Here is a 22,933-nt window from a genome sequence, read left to right as displayed (position 1 = left end):
TTGGGTTTTAAAACTTTATTGGATATATCATTTGCAAATACCTTCTCCTATGCAGTAGCTTGCCTTTTTGTTTTGTTGGTTTCCTTTGCTGCACAAAAGCCTTTGATTTTCATGTAGCCCCACTAGTTTAATTTTAGCTTGTTTCCCTTGCCTGAGGAGATATCCCTAGAAAAATGTTGCTAGAGCCAATGTCAAAAAATTAATGCCTGTCTTCTTCCAGGAGTTTTATGGTTTTAGTTCTCACAGGTCTTTACTTACTGTCTTGTGTTTGTGTATGGTGTAAGAAAACGAGGCTTTCAATACTACGTTGAATAGAAGTGGTGAAAGCATGCATCCTTGTCTTGTTCCTGATCTTAGAGGAAAAATTCAGTCTTTCACCATTGACTATGAGATTAGCTTTGTGTTTTTCATACATGGTCTTCATTATGTTGAGGTATGTTGCTTCTAAACCTATAGTATTTTTTACAAATGGATGTTGTATCTGTCAAATGATTTTTCTGCATCTATTGAAATCATATGGTTTTTATCCTTTCTTGCAATGTGATGTAACATGTGACTGATTAGCAAATACTGAACCACACTTGCATCCCTGGAGTAAATCCCTCGATTGTGGTGAATGATTTTAATGTATTATTGGATACCATTTGCTAACATTTTATGGAAGATTAATCTGATACCAAAAATCATATACAAATACTACCCCAAAAAACTATAGGCCAGTATCTCTGATGAACCTAAATACAGAAATCCTCAACAAAATACTAGTAAGCTTCATGTACCATTTTTAATCTTTTAGCTAAAAAAGAACCCTGAAAAAAGCAGAATATAAATTTTATTTAAAACACTGTATACCAAAAATAGAATTTCACCAATATACAAAATTGATATTTTACATACTTTGTACATCTAATTTTGTATTGATATCACATGTCAATTTGTATTAGTCATATTTTAAGGGCACAATACCCACATTAAATCTTAGAAAAAGAAACTGGTCTGTATCTTTCCATCATCTGGTCTTACTAATTTACTTGGGGACAAACGTGAATATCTGCTGTTGCCCAAATCCTACATTTTATCATTACGGGATCAGGATATACTACTAGCAGAATTTAAATATTAACCAAGTAAGACCAGCTACATCAGATACTAGAAAAATGGGAACAGAAGAGTTGCCATGTGAAGTTCACGTCAACCGTTCATCCCTAACAGTGAGTAGACAGTCTGTTGTTAGTACTAATTTTCTGTATTTCCTTATGTGTGTGCATCTGTATCTCCAATGATACCCCATAATGAAAGGAACTACAGCCTTCCTTAGATGTGTTACACACAGCCATGGTCAAGTACTGTTAGATCAATGAATGTGGCCATTCTTTATCAGCCTGAACCAGCTTGTCATTTCATTACTCACTGTTTTCTAGTGGTTAAGAAAAACCTAGTCCACATTTTCTTAATGAAATTTTCTCAGTTTTTTTTAGTAACTTAATCATCTAATTTTTAAAAAGGTAGTTGAGAAATTCCCCCACTAGGATAAATGGCATTTATCATGTCTTAATCAGATTCTGCTCCAAACACAGAAAAAGCAGAACGGTTGAGGCACAAATAAATACAAGGAAAAAGCCTTCTCCATCAGCCTCCATCTGAAAGGAAAGAATAATAAACAAACAGTGTTTCCTACCATAGTCAATAGTGGCATGGTTCTTAGAGCTCTGGAGACTTCAGGAACTCCTCTGGCAAACCATTCTAAGTTGAACCACAGAAACACCATAGTAGCCACGACCAAAAAAAAAAAAAAACCAAACAAAAAACAAAAACCCTAAAATCACAGGTAATACTATGACTAAAAGGCAAACCTATTAAAAAAAAAAAAAAGATCCAACTCATTCTTTAATGATATAACTATATTACAAAGTCCTTTTGCCAGGCTTCAGAGTATAGAAATAATTTTATTTAGAATGTAAAATCTGGGAAAATGTCAAGATTTGAGAGAGTAGCTCTTACCTTTTTATTCTGTATACAATAAAATGGCAGTTTAATAACACTGGTATTTCCGACAGGAATTATAACTTTAAGCACCCAAAACTCCTAATCAAATATTTCCTGTTTGGGAATACACAAGCATTTCATACCATTCCCACATTTATTCATCTCTTGTATCTAAATCTTTAAAAAGCTGAATATTTAAAATGCACTGAAGAAAATTACTTTTCCCTTTTCTTTTTAGGTGAGTGTTCCAAAAGTGGGGTAAATTCAGCTTCCTCACTGTGTTTTCTTTTCTTTTTTTTCTTTTTATGGTCACTCTGGTAACCACTGGAGTCACTGCCTTGGAAAACAGGATCCTGGTCCTGATCTTCTTGGTGTTTTTTCTTCTTCTTCTTTTTTGGCTCATTGTTGCAGAGGCTATTCACATTATCAATCTGCAGGTCTGTCTCTTTCTTCATGGTGGCATCTGCACAATCTGCTAGCTCTCTGTTACCATTTTCTATTTCATATGACTCTGGATCTTTCTTCTTTTTCTTTTTCTTCTTGAGAGGTTTTTCAATAATTTCTTCAGTGCCAGTTTCTGTTACTTCTTCAGAAACTGCAGAGCACTTGGTTTGTAAACTAAAATAATAACAGTTGAAAAAATTTACATAGCAATAAAAAAAAGAATAAAGTGAGATCAAGAATATACCAAGTTTTTTTTTCCCCCTAAATAATGACTGCAGTACAAGATACAGAAGTATGGCATAAATTTCTAATATTCTATTGTTATCCCTTAGCCCATTAAAATGTCTGGGTAAGGTTAAAAAAATTTTTCCAAAGTACTTGTTCCAGGCTGTTTTGATACTCAAAAATGACAAATTTTGTCAAAATGTAGCTTCTAAATTTTGGCTTGGTTTAGGAAAATTTGGTCACAATAAACATCAATACTCAGGCTTATTATTAGCCAAAGAACTAACAAGTGAGAAAATGTATACTTCCATTATCTATGAAATTAATGGAGTTTCCACCTACTCTCTCAATCCTCGTTTCATTTTTTTCCCTTAACCGTGCTTAAAGCAGTATTAACACTAAACTAAAAACAAGGATCAGTGAAGTAGCCCTCTCTCTGGAACTGCAGTCCTCTACAGTAACATTAGCTACATATGACTAAGTAATTTCAATGAGGTAACTTTAATACTACACAAATGTAGCACACATTTCTATCATCACAGAACATTCTATTGGAAAACTGTTCTAAAACTTTTAAATCATACTCTTGTTAAAATCAAGGCAAAAATCTAAAAAAAAATTAACACCAGCAATATTCCCAAAGCTTCTTTTTCCTTCACTCCATTAAACTTGGCTCCCATGGAACCAAGCTCAAGATGACAGCAGTTCTTAATTTCTGAATTTCTTTGTATTGAAATTTTCTACCTGGCAAAATGACAATAATCAAATTGTTTCAACTGTGTAAAAATAAAAGGCTACTAGTTATGATCTTTTGGTTGCTAAAAAATTAAACTAGAAAACGGTAAAATACGGAACAGTTGGGTAGATGGGTAGAGCTACACTATTCAATGCTTTGTCATAGCACTTAAGATTCCTATTACAGTGACATTATGGTTTAGAAGCATAAGTATTCTAATAAAATTTATTTTAAAAGAGGGGCTTATGTTCTCTAAATTCAGAACTAAATAGAAATGACTAAGTATCAAAATTAAAATAATGTGATTAGAAACTGACCTAGTGATATTTAATTTTCCCCGAATGCAGAATACTCCAGCAGCATCTGAGTCCAAACGAAATACTTCAAATTCTAGTTCATCACCCACGTTTATCTCCAGGTTCTGCCACTGCTCAGTGGGCATCTGCTCAGGTTTAGGGATGGAGGCATTGAAACACCCATGTACTAAACAGCCAATGTGGCTGGAAGACACTTTATTAACTGTACCCTGGGAAGAAAGGGGGAAAAAAAAAGGTAACATCAAGAAATCCAAAGAGTTTAAAACGTAAATAAAACTTTATAAGCTTCAAACTGATCTTCAAAGAGAAAACATCAAACTATGATATAATTTGAAACGGAAAAAGTTTTTCAATTAAAATTTACATGTTATACTAAACCATCATTTTAGAACACTGTAGAGTTTTTAGAAAGGTCAAACTTTACTAAGTAATTGCATATCAATTGCCTAACTTGATAAACAACTACTCTAAAAACTCCTCAGCTCCCAATACCGGATTCCCTGGGGAATAGATTATAACCATATTAAAACCAAGCAGAAAATACTCTTTGATATGACCTAAATGTGAAAAGACCTCAAGGCAGAAAGCATGTGCTTTCTATAACTAGGATCCACATTATATTTCTATAAACAGTCTGAATTTCAAAGCTTAAAAAGCATTCTTTAACAATTAACTTTAGCGTGATGTAAGCAATATATCAGAAGACAGCTTACCCTTCATATGCAGATCTTGAGCATGGCTACTTTGAATCACAGTAACATTTTTAGAAGCTTCAAACTACATGCTCTATGATCTTAAGCTTAAAATTAAAGTTTTAAAAACTTTAGTTTTCTTTTCCTCCCCTAAGAGTCAACATAGATAACATACATAAATGAACATCTGAAAAATTTTAAATCATGTATTAACATATATACAGCCTTGTTTAATGTTAGCAACTCCTTATACATAGAAAATTCGTTTGCTGTCATTATCAGGAGTCTGGTGTTCCCAGTGGTACATTCTGGATGGTATGGACAAACTGAAGTGCATCTATACAATGGAGTACTATTCAGAAGTAAAAAACAAAAACAACAACAACAACAAAAAAAAACCCCAAAAAACTATCAAGCCATGAAAAGACCTGGAGGAACCTTAAATGCATACTGCTAAGTCAAAGACAAGCTGAAAAGGCTACATGATATGATTCCAACTATATGAAACTGTGGAAAAGGTAAACTATGGAGACAGTAAAAAAGATCAATAGTTGTCAGGTTTCAAGAGGAGGGCAGAAGGGAGAGGGATAAATAGGTAAAATACAGAAAATTTTTAGAGCAGTGCCCAGTTATTCTATAGAATAGAGCAATGGGGGGACAACTGTTATTGTGTTGTACATTCCATGGGTTTTAGAATGCACAACAGAGAAAATTTTAATTCTAGATTTAAAATAATGTATCAGCTTAACAACTGTAACAAATTTATCACACTAATACGAGATGTCGATAATAGGAATAACTGTGTGCTGGGGTGGGGGAATGAAGAGAGGTATTTTCAACTCTTTTTCTGTACATCTAAAACTGCTATAAAACACTAAAGCCTATCAATCAATCAAATTAAGAAATAGGAAAAGGGAAGTCTTTTCAATATAGAGTTCTGGAACAACCGAATAACTATAAGAATAAGAAAACAATCTCAAGGGCCTACTTTATACACAAAAATTAAAGCCTGGTCATAGATCTAAATGGAAAAGCTAAAACTAAAAAAACCCTACAAACTATCTTCATAATCTAGGAGTAGGCAAGTTTCTTACACAGGATCCAGAAAACAGTGGACCTCATTAATATTAAAAACTTCTGTTTATGAAATGATACCATTACGAGTTAAGAGACAAGTCACAGACTGGGGGAAAATATTCACATATACATTTATCTGAAAAGGATTTGTAGGAAGACTATAAACAGAACTACTCTACCTCAAAATACAAAAACCCAATTAAAAATGGGCAAAGCACTTCAGTAGGCCCCTTACTGAAACACATGAAAAAGAGCTCAAAGGAGAAATGCAAATTAAAATCATAATGAGAAACTAGTATATGCCCATAAGTAAAATCAAAAGACTGACAAAACCAAATGCTGGCAAGGATGCAGAGCAACTAGTACAGCTAAATGGGAAATTAGCCTGTGTTTCATAAAGGTAAACACCTATGCTGTGACTTAGCAATATTGCTTCTAGTTTTTACCTAAGAGAAATGAAAATGTACATTCACAGCTTTATTCATAAGAGCTCCATACTGGAAACAACCCAAATGTCGATCAATAAAGATGGGCAATTAAATTATACATTCATACAACTCAATACCATGAACAATGAACTGAAATAAACTACCAATACACCAAACAGCATGGATGAAATGCAAAAACATGTTGAGCTAAACAGGTCAGATTTTCAAACACTGTATAATGAAAAAAACTAATTTTACAATAAATGCAATCAGAACAGTGGTTATATCTGGAATAGAGAGGATGGACCCGGAAAGGGCATGAGGCTCTTTCCAAAACAAAATGGTATATATGCTCTTAGAATTCATTGAACTGCACACTGCGATATGTGCATTTTGTTGTATGTAATTATACCTATTAAAAAAAATTGAACAAACTATCCAAATTTACTTGACGACTGGACCTTATTGTAGGGAAAAGAGTAAAAGGACTGATTGATTTTTTTTTTCATTTCATACTTTCTGTATAGTATGGTATTTCCATGAGTACACTTACACAAAGCAGGTAAGTGTGGAAATTTTTAAGTACAAATCTGCCAACCTTCTTAGAGAAGAAAAACTACACTACAGCCATACTATTGGTATGGAGACTGGTTGTAGGATCTCAGTTGGGCAGCCCCAGGATACTCCTCCTACCAGTTTGATATTAAAAAACCTTTTAAAATTAGAAATGCCTTATAGATTTTGAAAGTAAAATTGACCTGTATTTTATTAGCAATAAAGGGTTAATAGGTCTTAAATGATTAACAAAAAATTAGAACTGCTTAAAGAAAAAAATTATGTGTATATATTTTCATATATATATATGTAACAATGCATACACCCAGAACTATTGGTAGGAGAGAAAGGCAAGTACAGAGCATAATGGGATATAGTTTAGTCAACTCACATCAATCTGTATTTCCAGCTTCTCTTGAAAAATTAAAAGACCTACCCCACAGGGCCTTCATTCCCAAGGCACATTATAGGTGCCCTGACCTCATCCTTCATTCACTTTCATTACCTGCCTGGGCTCACAACCCTTTGAATTTTCAGCTCCCCTTTGATTACTACATGATTTGAATCCTTTATAAAGAAATTATTTGTGTATAATTGAGAAATACTTTTTTTTAACCGCTTAAGATCATTCTGGTGCTATCCAAAGAAGAGAATAAATTCTGAGACACATTCTCTGCACATACATGTGAGTCTTAGTTTAAGAACTTACCGACATTGAACTGAGGGTAATTTTTTTTCTTTAAATTTTTAGGAACCAATAATAGCAATCCATTTGCTTCCCAAGTCTCTTAAAATTTTCCAAATTACATTATTATACAACTATACAAAGAAAGCTTAAAAATATATATATATATAAAAATACATACCATAAGCTTTTGCCCTGGTTCAGGACAGAAAATAACAAAATCTGCTTCAATGTTAAGATGAATGTGTCCTTGATCATCATAAATATCTCCCAGTTCACCCACTACTTTGATGTTATCATATGCAATGGGGACACCTAAAAGGCTATTAAAAAAGAAAAAAATATATTTTTTATCCTCCTTTAAACGAGGCTATTATCATACTGATTAAATATACTATATAACCACACATGCCAAAACACAATAGCATATTATTAATCCCTAACAACTTGAGTAATTCAATTTCACCAAATGGTTTCAATAAATTGACTAAGTTAAAAATGATTCAAGATAGGTACCCAGAAACAAAATGTCCGATTATGCATGAGCAGTAGCTATGCATCTAAATTCTAGTCATGCTAGAATGAGGGAAAAAAAAGACTTGCAAGAAAAATGTTTCTATTTCTGAGTGTAACTGAATCAAGACAATTTTGGTATTATCCACCATTGCTGAATTTCTGTACTAGATGGCCCATAGTAAGAGAAGTATTAGAGTCACAGGTGAAGCCCCTGAATATTAAAGCCAATGACTTAAGGGCGAAAAATCCTCAAACTGCAACTGTTAGTAATAAATAGAAATGTTAATAAATGAAATATGTAGTTTTATTTATTAAGAACTGATTGTGCCACTTTATGACAGGATTAGGGGGCAACTACTATTTCAAAATGTCATTTCCAAGTACTTAAGAAATTTTAACTATGAAGGAGGCACACCTGGTGGCTTCACTACTACACCCACTACTTAGTCAAGAAAACTTCTCAGACTCCCCAAGGCCAGGCTGAAATCACTCCTCCACTCCTAGAAGACACCATGGCACAGCATCATCACTGAACTTGATCTCGTTTTATTGACTATCTGTGTATATTTGCATTCCACACACTACTCTAAGGCCCTTGAGAGCACAGAACATTTTTGTTGAATTCTACTAAATTTCTGAAACTACTCACATAGCATAAGAAAAAGAATTTATCCCTAATAGCTGTTGCTTAAACAAAACAGCCAGGAACCACTTAGAAAGGGACTTTAATAACTATCAAATCGAGAAGACCATAAACTCAGGGACTTACTCCAGAAAGCATTTTTTTCAACTGTTAATTTCTGCATGTGTTTCCCCAAGCAAGAACTACATCACTAGGACAGTCTTAGGAGCACAGAAAACCCAGAAGTCTACATGACCTCTGAATGAGGAACAAACAGATCTGTAAATAGGCAGACACAGAATCTAACTCTAGACAGATATCAAAATATATGTGAGTATATATACTTATATGTTTATATATACACACATACACACACACCAGCATAAACTCATGTTTGCATCATCTCTATATACATAAATTTCCAGGAATGCACTAGCAAATTCAAGGGCAGATTATTAAGTAGGGAACTCTACTGAGAACTATTCAATTACTTCAGAAAAGCATTCCACCAATGGAGACACTGTATGTGTTCTCTGAGTTGTCAACTCAAAACCCCTGCATCAATCCACCCTTGCAACAGACACATTCACGATTCTAGGGATCAGGGCAGAAGTCAGATTACTTCAGTCATCCCACATAGTCATGCTTGAGCATTATCACATTGCAACACATTTTATGGTATCGTGTTGGAGCACTCGGATTTTTTTTTTTTTTTGCAATTGTGTAGGTAGGTTATATTATCTTTAAGTTTCAATTCACAATAAAGATGTGTTTTCATGATAGTAAAGTTAGTAATGCAAACTATTTATTATAAGAGAAAGGTACTGCGTTCTGTAGAATTCAAAATTGATAACTAGGGAATGTGACCATAGAGCCTAAACCCAAAAGGATTTGTGTAAATCCATCAAACCTTTGAGAAACCATTTACTGGACATCTAAATTTTTTTCCAAATAAAATACTGAAAATATTGATTACTGAACACAGGTTTATCTACTTTTGTCTTATTACAGAAAAAGTAAGGATAAATTTGGATCTGTTCATAAACATGTTTTATGCTTATGTAAGACCGTACCAAAGAGGAGGGACTCCCTGCAAGGGCAGAGAGGGGAGGGGAGAAGACTTTGCCCCAGGCTCCCCAGGTTGGGGGACCGCACTGACAAGACAAATCCCCATAATATTTGGCTTTGAAAACCTGAGGGGCCTGCCTTCCCCAGTTTCTTTTGTTTGTTTTTAAACAATCAACAGGGCTTAACACCTAGGGCTTTAAAAATCAGCAGCCTCAAAAGGTTAAGAGGCTGGAGGGGGATGGAAAACGCAGTCCCTGCCCTTAAAGTGACAGTACAACCAGCAGCCCCACTAACATACAGCTCAGAAGCAGCAGTTTGAAAAATGCCTGGGGTATACAGGAAGGAGATTTATTTAATAATCTCAGAGCACGGGCTGGAGAGGCAGGTAACTTTGGGAGATTTCTCCAAGAACAAAAGAGCTGGTGGGTGCCATTTCCCTCCCCAGCACCCCGCCCCCAGCCTAAATACAGGGACAGCTAGCTACAGGACCCAGCACGGCACAGCAATCTCCACTTTTAGCTTGCTAAAAGCATGCCCCAGCCACACATTTATGTGGATCCACCCTCTCCAGCCCTCTGCAGAAGTCTTCCCAGGCTGCTTCAGCTCCCCTCCCACAGCAGACCAAAGTAATAGACCTTGCCAGCACCGTATACAGCACACTCAGCTTCCCTGTTCTGCACATCTTGGCTGAAGCCCATCCAAAGTAGTGCCGCAAGCCTTGCACTGTACATGCAGCCCCAACGGGCCAGCACCACTCCAAAGGGACACCTGCTCCTGGGAGAGGGAAAACAACAGCACACACCAATCCAGCTGCTGCCCCAGCAATGGACGAGGGACAGACATCTGGTCTAACTGCAGACCCAGCCCACCAACAAAAGCTTCTCAGGTGACCACACAGGGAAAGCACCCTTGAATTTGGTGCTACAAAAGACTGCTCTGGCTCAATTCAAGCCCAAGGTGGCCCTAGACTAGCCCACTAACAACAGAAGAGCCAAACCCTACACACAAAGGCAAAGAGAGCCACTGTAGACAACTGGACTGAAGGAAAACATGGCTCAGCCACAAAAGCAGGGCACACACAACACACATAAGAGACGCCCCTGAAGTGCCAGTTTCTGATGAATAGGAAACATAGCACAGCAGGACATTACAAGACCTCTTATTTATAAGGGCATTACTTTCAAAAGCAGATGACTTTCCTAACACACAGACACAGAATTAGACAAAATGAGAAGGAATATGTCCCAAATGAAAGAACAGTACAAATTCACGAGAGCTAAACGAAATGGGATATATAATATACCTAGTAGAGAAAGTAATGATCATAAAAGATCATTACTGGATTTGAGAAGAGTGGAGGACATCAGTGAGACCCTCAAAAAGAAATAAAAAACATAAAAAAGAAACAATTAGATGTGAAGAACTCTAAGTGAAATTTAAAAATACACTACAGGGAATAAATCATAGCTGGAGGACACAGAAGAATGGCTCAGCGACCTTGAGAACAGCATAATGGAAAGCAATCAAGATGAACAGGCAAAAGAAAGAAATAATAATAAATGAAAATGGATCAAAGGAACTCAGGACACTATCAAGTATAATAACATTTGCATTATGAGGATCTCAGAAGGAAAAGAGACAAAAGGGAGCAGAAAATTTATTTGAAGAAATAAGAGCTGAAAAATTCCTGGGTCTGGGGAAGGAAACAGACATCTAGATCAGGAGGCACAGAGGACCCCAGACAAAAGCAACCCAAAGATATCCACACCAAAACACACAGTAATTAAAATGGCAAAAAATAATGATAAAAAGAGAATTTTAAAAGCCTCAAGAGAAAAGAAAACAGTTACATAAAGAAAACTCCATAACCATCAGTGGAGTTTTCAGCAGAAATACTACAGGTCAGAAGGGAGTGGCTTGGTACATTCAAAGGAAAAAAGAAAAAAAAAAAAAAAAAGCCAGCCACAAGGATACTCTATCCAGCAAGGCTATCATTCAGAAGAGGAGAGATAAAGGATTTCTCAAACGAAAGTTAAAGGAACTCATCACCACTAAACATAGTAACAAACATAAGGAAGTAATCAATAGTAATACAATAATAGTAGAGGACTTTAATACCCCAGCTCCATCAATAGACACATCATCCAAACAAAATCAACACAACAGTGACTCTGAGTAACACGTTGGAACAGATGGATCTAACTGATGTATACAGAACATACCATCCTAAAACAGGATGTAAAACATTACATCCTAATGTTTAAAAATACACATTCTTTTCAAATGCACACAGAATATTCTCCAAAATAGATGTGAGCTCACAAAACAAGTCTCAATAAATTCAAAAAGACTGAAGTCGTACTATGCATCTTTTCCAACCTTAATGCTATCAAAGTAGAAATCAACCAGAAGAAAAAATCTAAAAGAACATAACTATGTGGAGATTAAGTAGCATGCTACTAAACCGTGAATGTGTAAGCCAAAAAACCAAAGAGGAAATAAAAAATTACATGAAGACAAATGAAAACACAACAGTCCAAAGTGTTTTGGGGATGCAGTAAAAGCTGTTCTAAGGGGGAACATTATAGCAGTACAGGCCTACCTCAAGAAACAAGAAAAATCTCAAACAAACTAACCTTACACCTAAAGGAGCTAGAAAATGAACGAACAAAACCCAAAATCAATAGCAGGAAAAAAATAATAAAGATTAGAGCAGAAATAAACAAAATAAAAAGAAACAGATCAGTGAAATGAGGACCAGGTTCACCAAAAAGATTAACAAAATTGATAAACCTTTCACCATACTCATCGAGAGAGAGAGAGAGAGAGAGAGAGAGAGAGAGAGAAAACTCAAACAAAATCAGAATTGAAAGAGGAGAAATCACCAACATCAGAGAAATACAAAGCATTTTAAGACATTAAAAATTATATATCAACAAATAGGACAACCTAGAAGAACTGGATAACGTCCTAGAAACTTAGAAAATTTGAAAAGACTGATTACCAGTAATGAAATTGAATGAATAACCTAAAAACTCCCAAAAACAACAGTCCAGGACCAAATGACTTCACAGGTAAATTCTACCACACATTTAAATACTTAATACTTATTATTCTCAAACTATTCTAAATTCCAAATTCATTCTGAGGCCAGCATTATCCTGACACCAAAAAAAGACACCACAAAAAAGAACCACAGTCCAATATTTCTGATGAACATACATGCAAAATTCCTCAACAAAATATTAGCTAACTGAATTCATTGATACATTAAAAAAAATTATTCACCATAATCAAGTGGGATTTATTCCTGTGAAGCAAGAGGGGTTCAATATTTGCAAATCAATCAATGTGATACACCACATCAAAAAGAGAAAGAATAAAAATTGTATCATTTCAGGGCGCCTGAGTGGCTCAGTTGAGTAGTCCTCTGCCTTTGGCTCAGGTCATGATCTCAGGGGCCGGGGATGCAGCCCCGAGTCAGGCTCCCTGCTCAGTGCGGAGTCTGCTTCTCCCTCTCCCTCTGCCCCACCCCTGCTCAAGCGTATGTGCATGATCTCTCTCAATGAATAAAATCTTAAAAAAAAAAACAAAACACTTTTCATTTCAAATGATGTAGAAAAGGCATTTAACGAAGTGCTACAGCCATTCAGGACAAAAACCCTCAACAAACTAGGTCAGAGGGAACATACATCAACATAATAAAGGCCATATATGAAAAATCCATAGCTAACATCATACTCGATAGTGGAAAAACAGAACTTTTCCCCTAAGAACAGGAATAAGACAAAGGTGTCCACTCTCACCACTTTCATTCAACAGAGTACTGGAAGTTCCAGCCACAGCAGTCATACAATGAAAAGAAACAAAAGGCATCCAAATTGGTAAGGAAGAAACACAAATTGCACTCACTGTACATGACATGATACTATACATAGAAAACCTCCAAGACTCAGGGAGCCTGGGTGGCTCAGTTGGTTAAGCATCTGCCTTTGGTTCAGGTCGTGATCCCAGAGACCTGGGATTGAGCCCCATGTCAGGCTCCCGGGCTCCCTGCTCAATGGGGAGTCGCTTCTTCCCTTCCTGCCTCTGCCCCTTGCCCCCCAACTCATGCTCTCGTGCTCTCTCAAATAAATAAAATCTTTAAAAAAAAAAAAAAAAAGTCTGAAAGACTCCACCAAGAAACTACTAGAACTGATAAATGAATTCAGTAAGGTCGCACAATACAAAATAAACATACAGAAACGTTGCATTTTTACACACTAAAAATGTAGCAGAAACAAATTAAGAAAACAATCCCACTTACTGCACCAAAAATAAAATGTTTAAGAATAAACTTAACCAAGGAGGTGAAATATCTGTACTCTGAAAGCTATAAAACATTGATGAAAACTGAAGACGGGGTGCCTGGGTGGCACAGTTGGTTAAGTGTCTGAGTCTTGGTTTCGGTTCAGGTTGTGATCTCAGGGTCATGAGATCGAGCCCCACATCGGACTCCACACGCAGCACAGAGTCTGCTTAAGTTTCTCTCCCCCTCTCCCTCTGGCCCCCACCAGCGTCTCTTTCTAAAATTTTAAAGAAACTGAAGACAACACAAACAAATGGGAAAATATTCTATGCTCATGAATTGGAAGAACCAATATTGTTAAAATGTCCATACTATCCAAAGCAATGTAAAAATGTAATGCAATCCCTATCAAAATCCCAACAGAATTTTTCACAGAACTAGAACAAACAATCCTAAAGTTTCAGAATAGGAGAGATAAAGGATTTCTCAGAACCACAAAAGACCCTGAATAGCCAAAACAATCTTGAAAACAAACAAAACTTGGAAGTATCACAATCACAGATTTCAAGTCATACTATAAAGTTATAATAATAAAAACAGTATGGTAGTGGCACAAAGCAGACACATAAGATCAATGGAACATAATGGCCCAGGAAACAAACCAAGCCCATGATTATATGCTCAATAAATCTCTGCAAAGGAGGCAAGAATATCCAATGGGAAAAAGACAGTCTCTTCAACAAATGGTGTTGGGAAAACTGGACAACTACATGTGAAACAATGAAACTGAACCACTTTCTTACCATACACAAAAATAAACTCAAAATGGATTGAAGACCTAAATGTGAGACTTGAAACCATAAAAATCCTAGAAGAAAGCAAAGGCAGTCATTTCTCTGACATAACCCTAGCAACATTTTTCTAGATAGGTCTCCCAAGGCAAGAGAAACAAAAGCAAAATAAACTACTAGGACTACATCAAAATTGAAAGCTTCTGTATAGCAAAGGAAACAATCACCAAAACTAAAAGACAACCTACTGAATGGGAGAAGATATTTGCAAATGACATATCTGATAAAGAATTAATATCCAAAATATATAAAGAACTTATATAAGTCAACACCACAAAACCCCCCAAATAATCCAATTAAAAAATGGGGGAAAAAGCATTTCCAAAGAACACATACCAATGACCAACAGACACATGAAAAAGTGCTCATCATCACTCATAATCAGGGAAATGCAAATCAAAATCACAATGGGGTATCACCTCACACCTGTCACAATGGTCAAAATCAAAAATACAAGAAACAAGTGTCGGCAAACGTGAAGGAAAAAGAAACCCTCATGCACTTTTGTTGGAAATCAAACAGGTGCAGCCACTGTGAAAACCAGTATGGAGATTCTTCCAAAAATTGCAAAAATAGAATTATCATAAAAATAGAACTATCAGGTGTCTACCCAAAGATTACAAAAACACTACTTCAAAAAGATGTATGCATCCTTATGTTTATTACAGCATTATTTACAATAGCCAAACTATGCAAGTAGCCTGAGTGTCCACCAACAGATGAATTGATGAAGAAGTGGTGTGTCCATATATAACGGAATATTACTCAGCCTTAAAAAAAAAAATGAACTCTTGCCATTTGCAACAACATGGATAGATGGAGAGGGTATAATGCTAAGTGAAAAAAGTCACTCAGAAAAAGACAAATACCATATGATTTTAGTCAGATGTGGAATTTAGGAAACAAGACAAACGAACAAAGAAGAAAGAGACACGCCAAGAAACACACTCTTAAAGAAAACAAACTGATGGTTACCAGAGGGGAGGTGGGTGGCGGGATGGGTGAAAGAGGTGAAGGGGATTAAGAGTGTACTTCTTATGATGAGCACCGAGTAACATATAGAACTGTCAAATCATTATACTGTACACGTGAAACTAATATTTCTTACTTCCTAGTTTTCACTAGAAAGTAAGTTTCTAAGCATTAAGAATTCTAACAAATGTCATTAAGACTACTGGAGGGGCACGTGGGTGGCTCAATCGGTTAAGTGTCCGACTCTTGATTTCAGCTCAGGTCGTAATCTCAGGGTCATGGGATAAAGCTCCGCACTGGGCTCTGCACTCAGCATGGCATCTACTGGGATTCTCTCTCTCCCTCTGCCCCTCCTCCCTGCACGCAAGCATTCTCCCTCTCTTTCTCTCTCTCTAAAAATAAAATAAATTCTTTAAAAAGAATACTGAAGGGGCGCCTGGGTGGCTCAGTTGTTAAGTGTCTGCCTTCAGCTCAGGGCGTGATCCCAGGGTCCTGGGATGGAGCCCCGCATCGGGCTCCCTGCTAGGCAAGAAGCCTGCGTCTCCCTTTCCCACTCCCCCTGCTGGTGTTCCCTCTCTCGCTGTGTCTCTCTCTGTCCAATAAATAAATAAAATCTAAAAAATAAAAAATAAAAATAAAAGAATACTGTAAATACTGAGAGAAGCAACTGTGTATGTAAGGAAAATAAGGTATGTGTTTTTGGTAAGAAAGTATGAGGAATGGGAATACATTTTTGTTGAGCGGGAAAAAGTAATTTGTCCCAAAATGAGACTCATTTAAAGAGGGAACACAGGACAAAATTTTAATGTAATAAATAAATAAATTTTTAAAGTTGTAGGAAGTCTGTGAAAAAGGAATATTTGCAAAAGTATGTGTGGTCACAATGAAGACTGGAATTAATAGTTTTAAAAGTACATGGTTTAAGATTGGAGTTTGGTTTTTCACTCTGTTGAAATGGCAAGGTTTCCCTGGAATATTGGTCTGCTCTTGATGATAGAAAAATGTAAAAGGTTTTTCCTTTATCTGCCCAGAAAAAACAAAGTTTGCTATCGGGTCTTTAATTACTTAGTAAATCTAAATCTTCTCAATATTAAAAAAGCTAAGTTTTGCTAACAACTATGTAAAATTCTGTAAGTTTTGTAATGATCTGTGGTCCTTTTCAGGCATGCGCTTTATTTATTTATTTAGAAGATTTTATTTATTTATTTGAGAGAGAGTGTGTGCACAGGTGCGGGAGCACAAGCAGGAAGACAAGCAGAGGGAGAGGGAGAGACACACTCCCCCCTGAGCAGGAAGCCCTATGTGGGGCTTGATCCCAGGAACCTCGGATCACAACCTGCAGTAAAGGCAGAAGCTTAACCGACTAAGCCACCCAGGCACCCCTAAGCATGTGCTTTAAAAACCTTCTGATATTTTTAACGAATTTCCCTAAATTCAAATTCTAAAAAAAAGTCTTTTTAACGAATAAGGATTATTTATTTGGTTATGTTAAATTACATAGGAAGCATTGTCAGATAAGTGATGATAAATCTTTTTAGATTATATTGCATGGGTGAATGCTATGAAATTCCTAAAGTTTTAATATATCCTGGTACAACATCGTTACCTGTAATTCTGATTATTGAAGTACCATCACAGAAATAATCAGATTTCCTTGTCAACTGCTCTATAATGAAATCTCATATGATCTTTAACCATGGCCTTTTTTGAGTCTTTTGTCATTTACAGTTACTATTCTGATGCTCTTACAAATGTGTTTCATCTTCAAGGAGAACCAGAGAGAGGACTTTTGGGAAACACAGGTTTCTGATACACCTTAAGATCATAAAACTAAGCCACATAGGAATTACTGGGAATAATGGGAAAACTATTCAAACTGAAAGAGAATTAGTAACATGAGACTAAATGAATCAAAGAAGATGATTATAGTTTTTATGACCCTTGTTTGAAACAACACTGGTTCTCTAATGTTTGCTCATCAGGATTTAAGGAAACAGTGATCTTTTTCTCCCTACCTGATTCCTCCAGAATTCAGAAACTCTGTGAGTATTCTTACCTTCATGGCAATTACAGTTATTTGCATAACTTCACTAAGAATCTCTTAACAGGTCACCATTAGAAAAACTGATTCTATTACCAAGGCTTTGACTGGAATGTCCTATTTGAGAAAGACATGCATAGACTCAGATATGACCAGCCAGGTTTAAGGAACTAAGGTTGACTTTACGGAGCCAATGAAGCCCCCTGGAATAACTGGCATAGTTGGTACCTTGTTTACAGGGTTCCCAGGAGCCTTACCTGGTAAACAAGGAAGGTACCTACTGACAGGCTCAGGAACATCAGGATATTTAGGGGACCCCAAGAAGTGAAGAAATAATCAGATCTTTTAAGGTACTGAAAGTGAGTCTTTGGCAAGTATTTGGCTTGGCTCTTAGCCTTGAATGGCTGTTAAAAGCTCAATCTGAAATTCCTTATGAGATGTTCCAGCAAAGCAGATCTGAAAGAACATATGCAGCCAGTCACTACTCTTGTTGTACTTAGTATTTAGGCCAAATTGGTTAAAAATGGACTTGTTTTAAACAAATTAGTCTTAATTTGGCTATTGCTGATGGAAATGAGGGTGATTTTGGAGAGAAAAAATTGTTTCAGTAATGTATCTTTATGGGTGTTAGATTCTAGTTCTGATTAATTGTCCTCAAATGTTTACTGTTTACCTAGAACACCGGGCTGGATCCTGAATTCTTCTAGTTTCCTTGAATATCTGGATTTCTACCTACTTATACACTTACGCACCTGACTTTGAAAGCCCACCTGGAGGACCACCTCCTAAAATGAGACAACTGTTTAACTGAACTGACCTGATATACCTCATTATGAAATGTGGAATAAGATGCTAAGACTATACATTAGAGTTCCCAAAAAATGCCTCTATGAAGGATGGGGGCTCAACTTAATATTAAGGGTTATCTGCAATTGGATGCAAGGCAATTTCATTCCTCAGTCCCGACCTATGCCCCTTTTCAGTCACTCAAGAATGAGGAATGATGTAAAGCCGTGGTGGTATGGGAACCAAACAGATACTGTGTTCTTGCCAAATGAATATTTGCCATGTCTATTGACTCTCAAAACACTTGTCTTATTGCCCCAGCCCCACACTGCTGATTTCCCTCCTTCTTGCCCCAGGAAGTGTCTCCCTGTTGTGGGCCACCGCTTACGTGGAAATTCACAATTGCTTTGATGGCTGTGTCTGTGGAAAGGATCATTTTTGCTGATGCCTCCACTTGATGACTCACTCAACTCTTTACCAGGTCACTGGGGAACTATATACTTCTAAGTATTTTCTTTTGTCTTATAAGTATAGTAACCTCATGTAACTGTTTATATTACTGCCATGACGTAGGTATGCAACCCAACTCCCAATATCTGGCTCTAAGTGCATCACGTTAGAATGGCATGTATACCATACACACTGTACGAGCCATAAAGATGTTGGGAGTAAAGCGCATGAATGCTGACAATACTGACCCCATGTTTGGCCCTCCATCTTGTTCATGTCTGGGTGATGACCTCCCTCAGGGCTATGGATTCCACGCCCCCTGGAGGTTAACACGTCCTGACCACAATGTGGGAAGGCTCATTCTGGTCTTCCCTGAAGTTATTTAGATAACTAGTAGGGGTAACATACTTTCCTCCCCCACCTTCTGGAGCACATGTGGCGCCACAAAGTCTGTTAAGTGTTAGACCTCTGACCCCACCACAATGCCCTCTAAACATCCCTTTGCACTCTGTAAATGTGAACTAAGGTCCAGACACTGTGGAGAATAGCTATGTGGATGCCTGGATCATCACCTGCCCAATCTTCCGTGTCAGTAAATTACCCAGAATAAAACTCCGTGTGAACTGTATGGAGTCAACTGCTTCATTTTCCAATCTCAAAGTGCCTCTCAGTTTGGGGGATGCTTTATTGTCCCTCCTCTACCTCCCAACACTCCCCTTTCCTCATTTCTTAAAGTGAAGCAAGTCCTCCTGATCCTACAGGATGGCCCCAAAATCTGTAAACCTACCTATATGTGATAAATGATTGACTGACATTACAAATCTTGATATTTTCAATGAGTGGTCCCTAATTAGAAATGCATAGTTCGACATGTGCTGCTTTATTTGCACTGAATACGTCAGTCTTTACCACAATGGGGTAGTGGGGTTCCCCAGTGTGGTAATGGGGGTGAGGGGAGGAGAGGGTGTAGAGTGGGCAGTTCTCATCTGTTCATAGTGCAGCCTGCTCCACAAGGCCACACTATCCCATTCAGTAACAGAAATTATCCTTCAATCAGTTCCTTATATCTCTGGTGTAATGGCTCTGACTGGGGACACTTCCCCCTAGCCTGTCAAGTGGAGGAACTGATTGGTTCCAGGAAGTGCTAACATATATCAAACATGGCCTCTTCCCAGATTTTATGACCATTTTTATATCCTTAAATCTCTCAAATCCATACTCTCCAGTCATTTTCTCTTGCACAATTTTAACAATCCCTTAATTGGTCTCCATGTCTCCAGTCTCTCTCCCCTTAACTCAACAGCTAATGCAACCAAGTGTGGTTTCTTAAACTGTGTATCTGACTGTCCCAGAGATCACACATTTACTGCGCTCTCCAGAGTGCACCAGATTTCAGAGTTGGAGGGCACCAAGAGGATGAAGTGCTAAGCCTGCTTAAGCAAACGGAAAAAGGGAAACAAAAACAAACCTAGGAGACCAGAAGGAAAGAGAAATGAGTTGTCCCCCACGCTGTCTTTGCCCTCCTCTCCAACTGCATGCAATGTCTTTTCCCCTAACTTAAATCTTACTCCAGTTACGTAGTACTTAACAATTCTCTGACCAAAGCAGTCTATTTTATATCTGCTATCCATTTGTTTATGCCACACTTTTTTGCCTTGAATACTACCATCTCAAAGAACCCTTTTCCTATTAAGTTGTTCTCAAAGATCCTAATATCAAATTCACTACTCTTCCTCTTAATGTAACTTACTTTAGATTTCTGTCAAATTTTAACACTTCACTGGATTTATCTGGCTTACATTTCTATCTTTATTAGAGCTTACGGTTTCTTGAAATAGGGTTCTTGTTTGGTGGTGGTGGTGGTGGTGGTGGTGGTGGTGGTGTGTGTGTTTTTAGTCCCAAGTCCCTAGTATACAAAATAGGCACACAACAAGTGTGTTGGTGCTTGGAGTACGCTGTACATTCCAGACTTGCTTGATTCTTAACCTGTTCAGAATCCCCTGAGAAAGTAAACACTTTGGATACTTTACCCAAGAAAACCGGACTGCAAATTTCCCAGAGGGGAGGGAGGGGGTCATGAAATTCCTGAAGAGCAATAAGGACTCCTTAGGTATTCCACTCGTCCGAGTTTTAGAACCCCTGCTTTTCAGGCAAAGTAGTCTACTGCAGTATTAAAGTACACATGCTCCCTCCCTCTGACCCTCCACTTTTGTAACTCCAGGTTTTTTCTGAATATATTAATTTTAAATGGGCCACAAAGTTTTTTCACCTTCAAACCCAACAGACAAGCCAGTTAGACTAAACTGTCTGTTCTTAAAAACAAAACAAAACAAAAATTGTACTTTCCTCATCCACGATCAGGTCCAAGACAAAAAACCCAGCGAAAGTACCAGAGCCAAAATAAACAACAGAAACTCTCTTTCATGGTTTCCAAATCAACAACTGGACTAATGCTTTATGTGCAATTTTTTATAGAACGAGAGAGAATTTAAGTACTGCCATTCGAAACTTCCAATGTCAAACACACAACTGGGCCTACCAGGTCTCTAGACCCCTAGTCTATTCTTACCCCTACGCGCCAGTTCTAGAACAAGCTTCTCCACCCCCTCCACCGACACAATTCACGTCACCTTTATGTTTCCCTTCTTGCCTATAAAATGGACTCTGTACAGATCCCGACTAGGGAGATATTGTTTTGGGCCGGATGAAGACTCCAGAACGCCTCGAGCCTAGTAAGCTCCAGGTGGCCGGCGCGTTCTTTCCCATTCACCCCTTTCCTGCTACGCCATCAGCACGTCTTCCCACCACCCCCTCCTGTGCTTAAAAGGGGTGGCAGGCTGCGTTATGGCGTTGTCGGCGCGGCGGAGGAAAAGACTAAGAGACTGGTACCTCTCGGAATAGCGCAGGAGCTCCGCATCTAGCTGTTCCCGGATACCGGTGCGTTTCCGGTTAAGGTAACGCGGCGACAGAGCGATGTGTCTTCGGTGCGGGCCTGCCACCAGGCAAGAGTAGTGGCTATTCACCAGCGCACAAGCGGCCGCGTAAGTCGGCAGCTCTAGGCAAGGCAAGACGCCGGCCTGTCCTACCACCGGCCCCTCAGAGGGCGCCTTCGGCGGCGGAGCCTCTGAACAACCCGCAGCCATGCCGCTTGTCAGGTTTCCCGCGGCGCGCACAGCTGACGCAGGCACAACCGGCTATTTCACGACGCCGGGTTTCTACGTCATCCAACAGCGAGCACGCCCCTAGGAAATTTCTCTCCTTGAGTTGCATTAGGCACCTCTGACCAGCAGAGGGCAGCAACTTTTTCGCACTGGAGCCCGTGCTTACGTGTTAAACATGCTCCAAAGAAGACCCGCCACCATCTCCTCTCTTCAGGGCGGGCAAGCTTTTATTTTCGCTAAGGTCATCTTTGGATTTAGTATGTAGGTTTAATAGGGCTTACCCTTTGATAATTTCCAGTAGTAAATTTTACAAGTGTGGACAATACAATAATAAACTTTAAATTTTTAGGGAATATATTTTCTGCAGGGAATCCAATCCTAAAAAGCAGCCCAGATGCCTCAAATGCAACACATCCTAAAATAAACCCATCGTCTCTCCCGTCTGGATTCTCTGTTCATTCTGTAACAACTCATTCAGGAAATCTTACCACCACTTTCCAAATGGCTCAGTTCAGCTGTTATCCTTAGAGGCTCTCTTGTACCCTCAAATATCAAATCAGCCCCCAGGGTTGCGGGGTCCAAAGCGGAAATATCAGTCTATTAAGATACTTCTGTCTGTCCTCGCTTCCAAAACTACAGAAGTGCACTGGAAGCTTAACCCGTCAAGAGGACACTCGGGAGCATCCGAAACACAAATACAACCATGACTTGTCCACATAGGAGCCCCCGTTTTCTCAGGATAACACAGACTCCTTAATAGGGCTCTTAAGTTACTTAAAAGACCATATTAGGGTCTGCTGCCAGCACAGCAGTTTCGTTTATCACATTCCCTACTTTACATTATCTGTTAGCCACCAGCCCTGCTCACTGATTCACTTTCACCTTGCTCCCTTTCTTTTCCATCAGTTCCTGCTCCCTGGAAGTATAGTGACTTCTCTCAAATGGGAAAACTGTACTCATGTGTCAAATTTTAGCTTAGATTTTTGCATCCTCTTCCTCTGCACTTTACTACCACTCTACCGGTCTTCCCAGC

At 38.0% G+C, this 22,933-nt stretch overlaps 1 protein-coding gene across 1 annotated transcript; it reads right to left on the bottom strand.

Annotated features, from left to right (window-relative positions):
- Nucleotides 1–815: 815 nt before the first annotated feature.
- Nucleotides 816–21,929, bottom strand: POLR1F (RNA polymerase I subunit F). The gene is given in 5 exon segments (XM_008686369.2): nucleotides 816–2,221; nucleotides 2,223–2,604; nucleotides 3,709–3,917; nucleotides 7,327–7,468; nucleotides 21,629–21,929. Coding segments are annotated over 5 exon segments (1,068 nt in total). The 5' UTR covers nucleotides 21,883–21,929; the 3' UTR covers nucleotides 816–2,140.
- Between the last annotated feature and the right edge of the window lie 1,004 nt (nucleotides 21,930–22,933).

This window comes from Ursus maritimus, unplaced genomic scaffold (genome assembly GCF_017311325.1).
Source record: "Ursus maritimus isolate PB19 unplaced genomic scaffold, ASM1731132v1 scaffold_3, whole genome shotgun sequence".
NCBI classification, from domain to species: Eukaryota; Metazoa; Chordata; class Mammalia; order Carnivora; family Ursidae; genus Ursus; species Ursus maritimus.
This window is presented reverse-complemented; position numbering and strand designations above follow the sequence as displayed.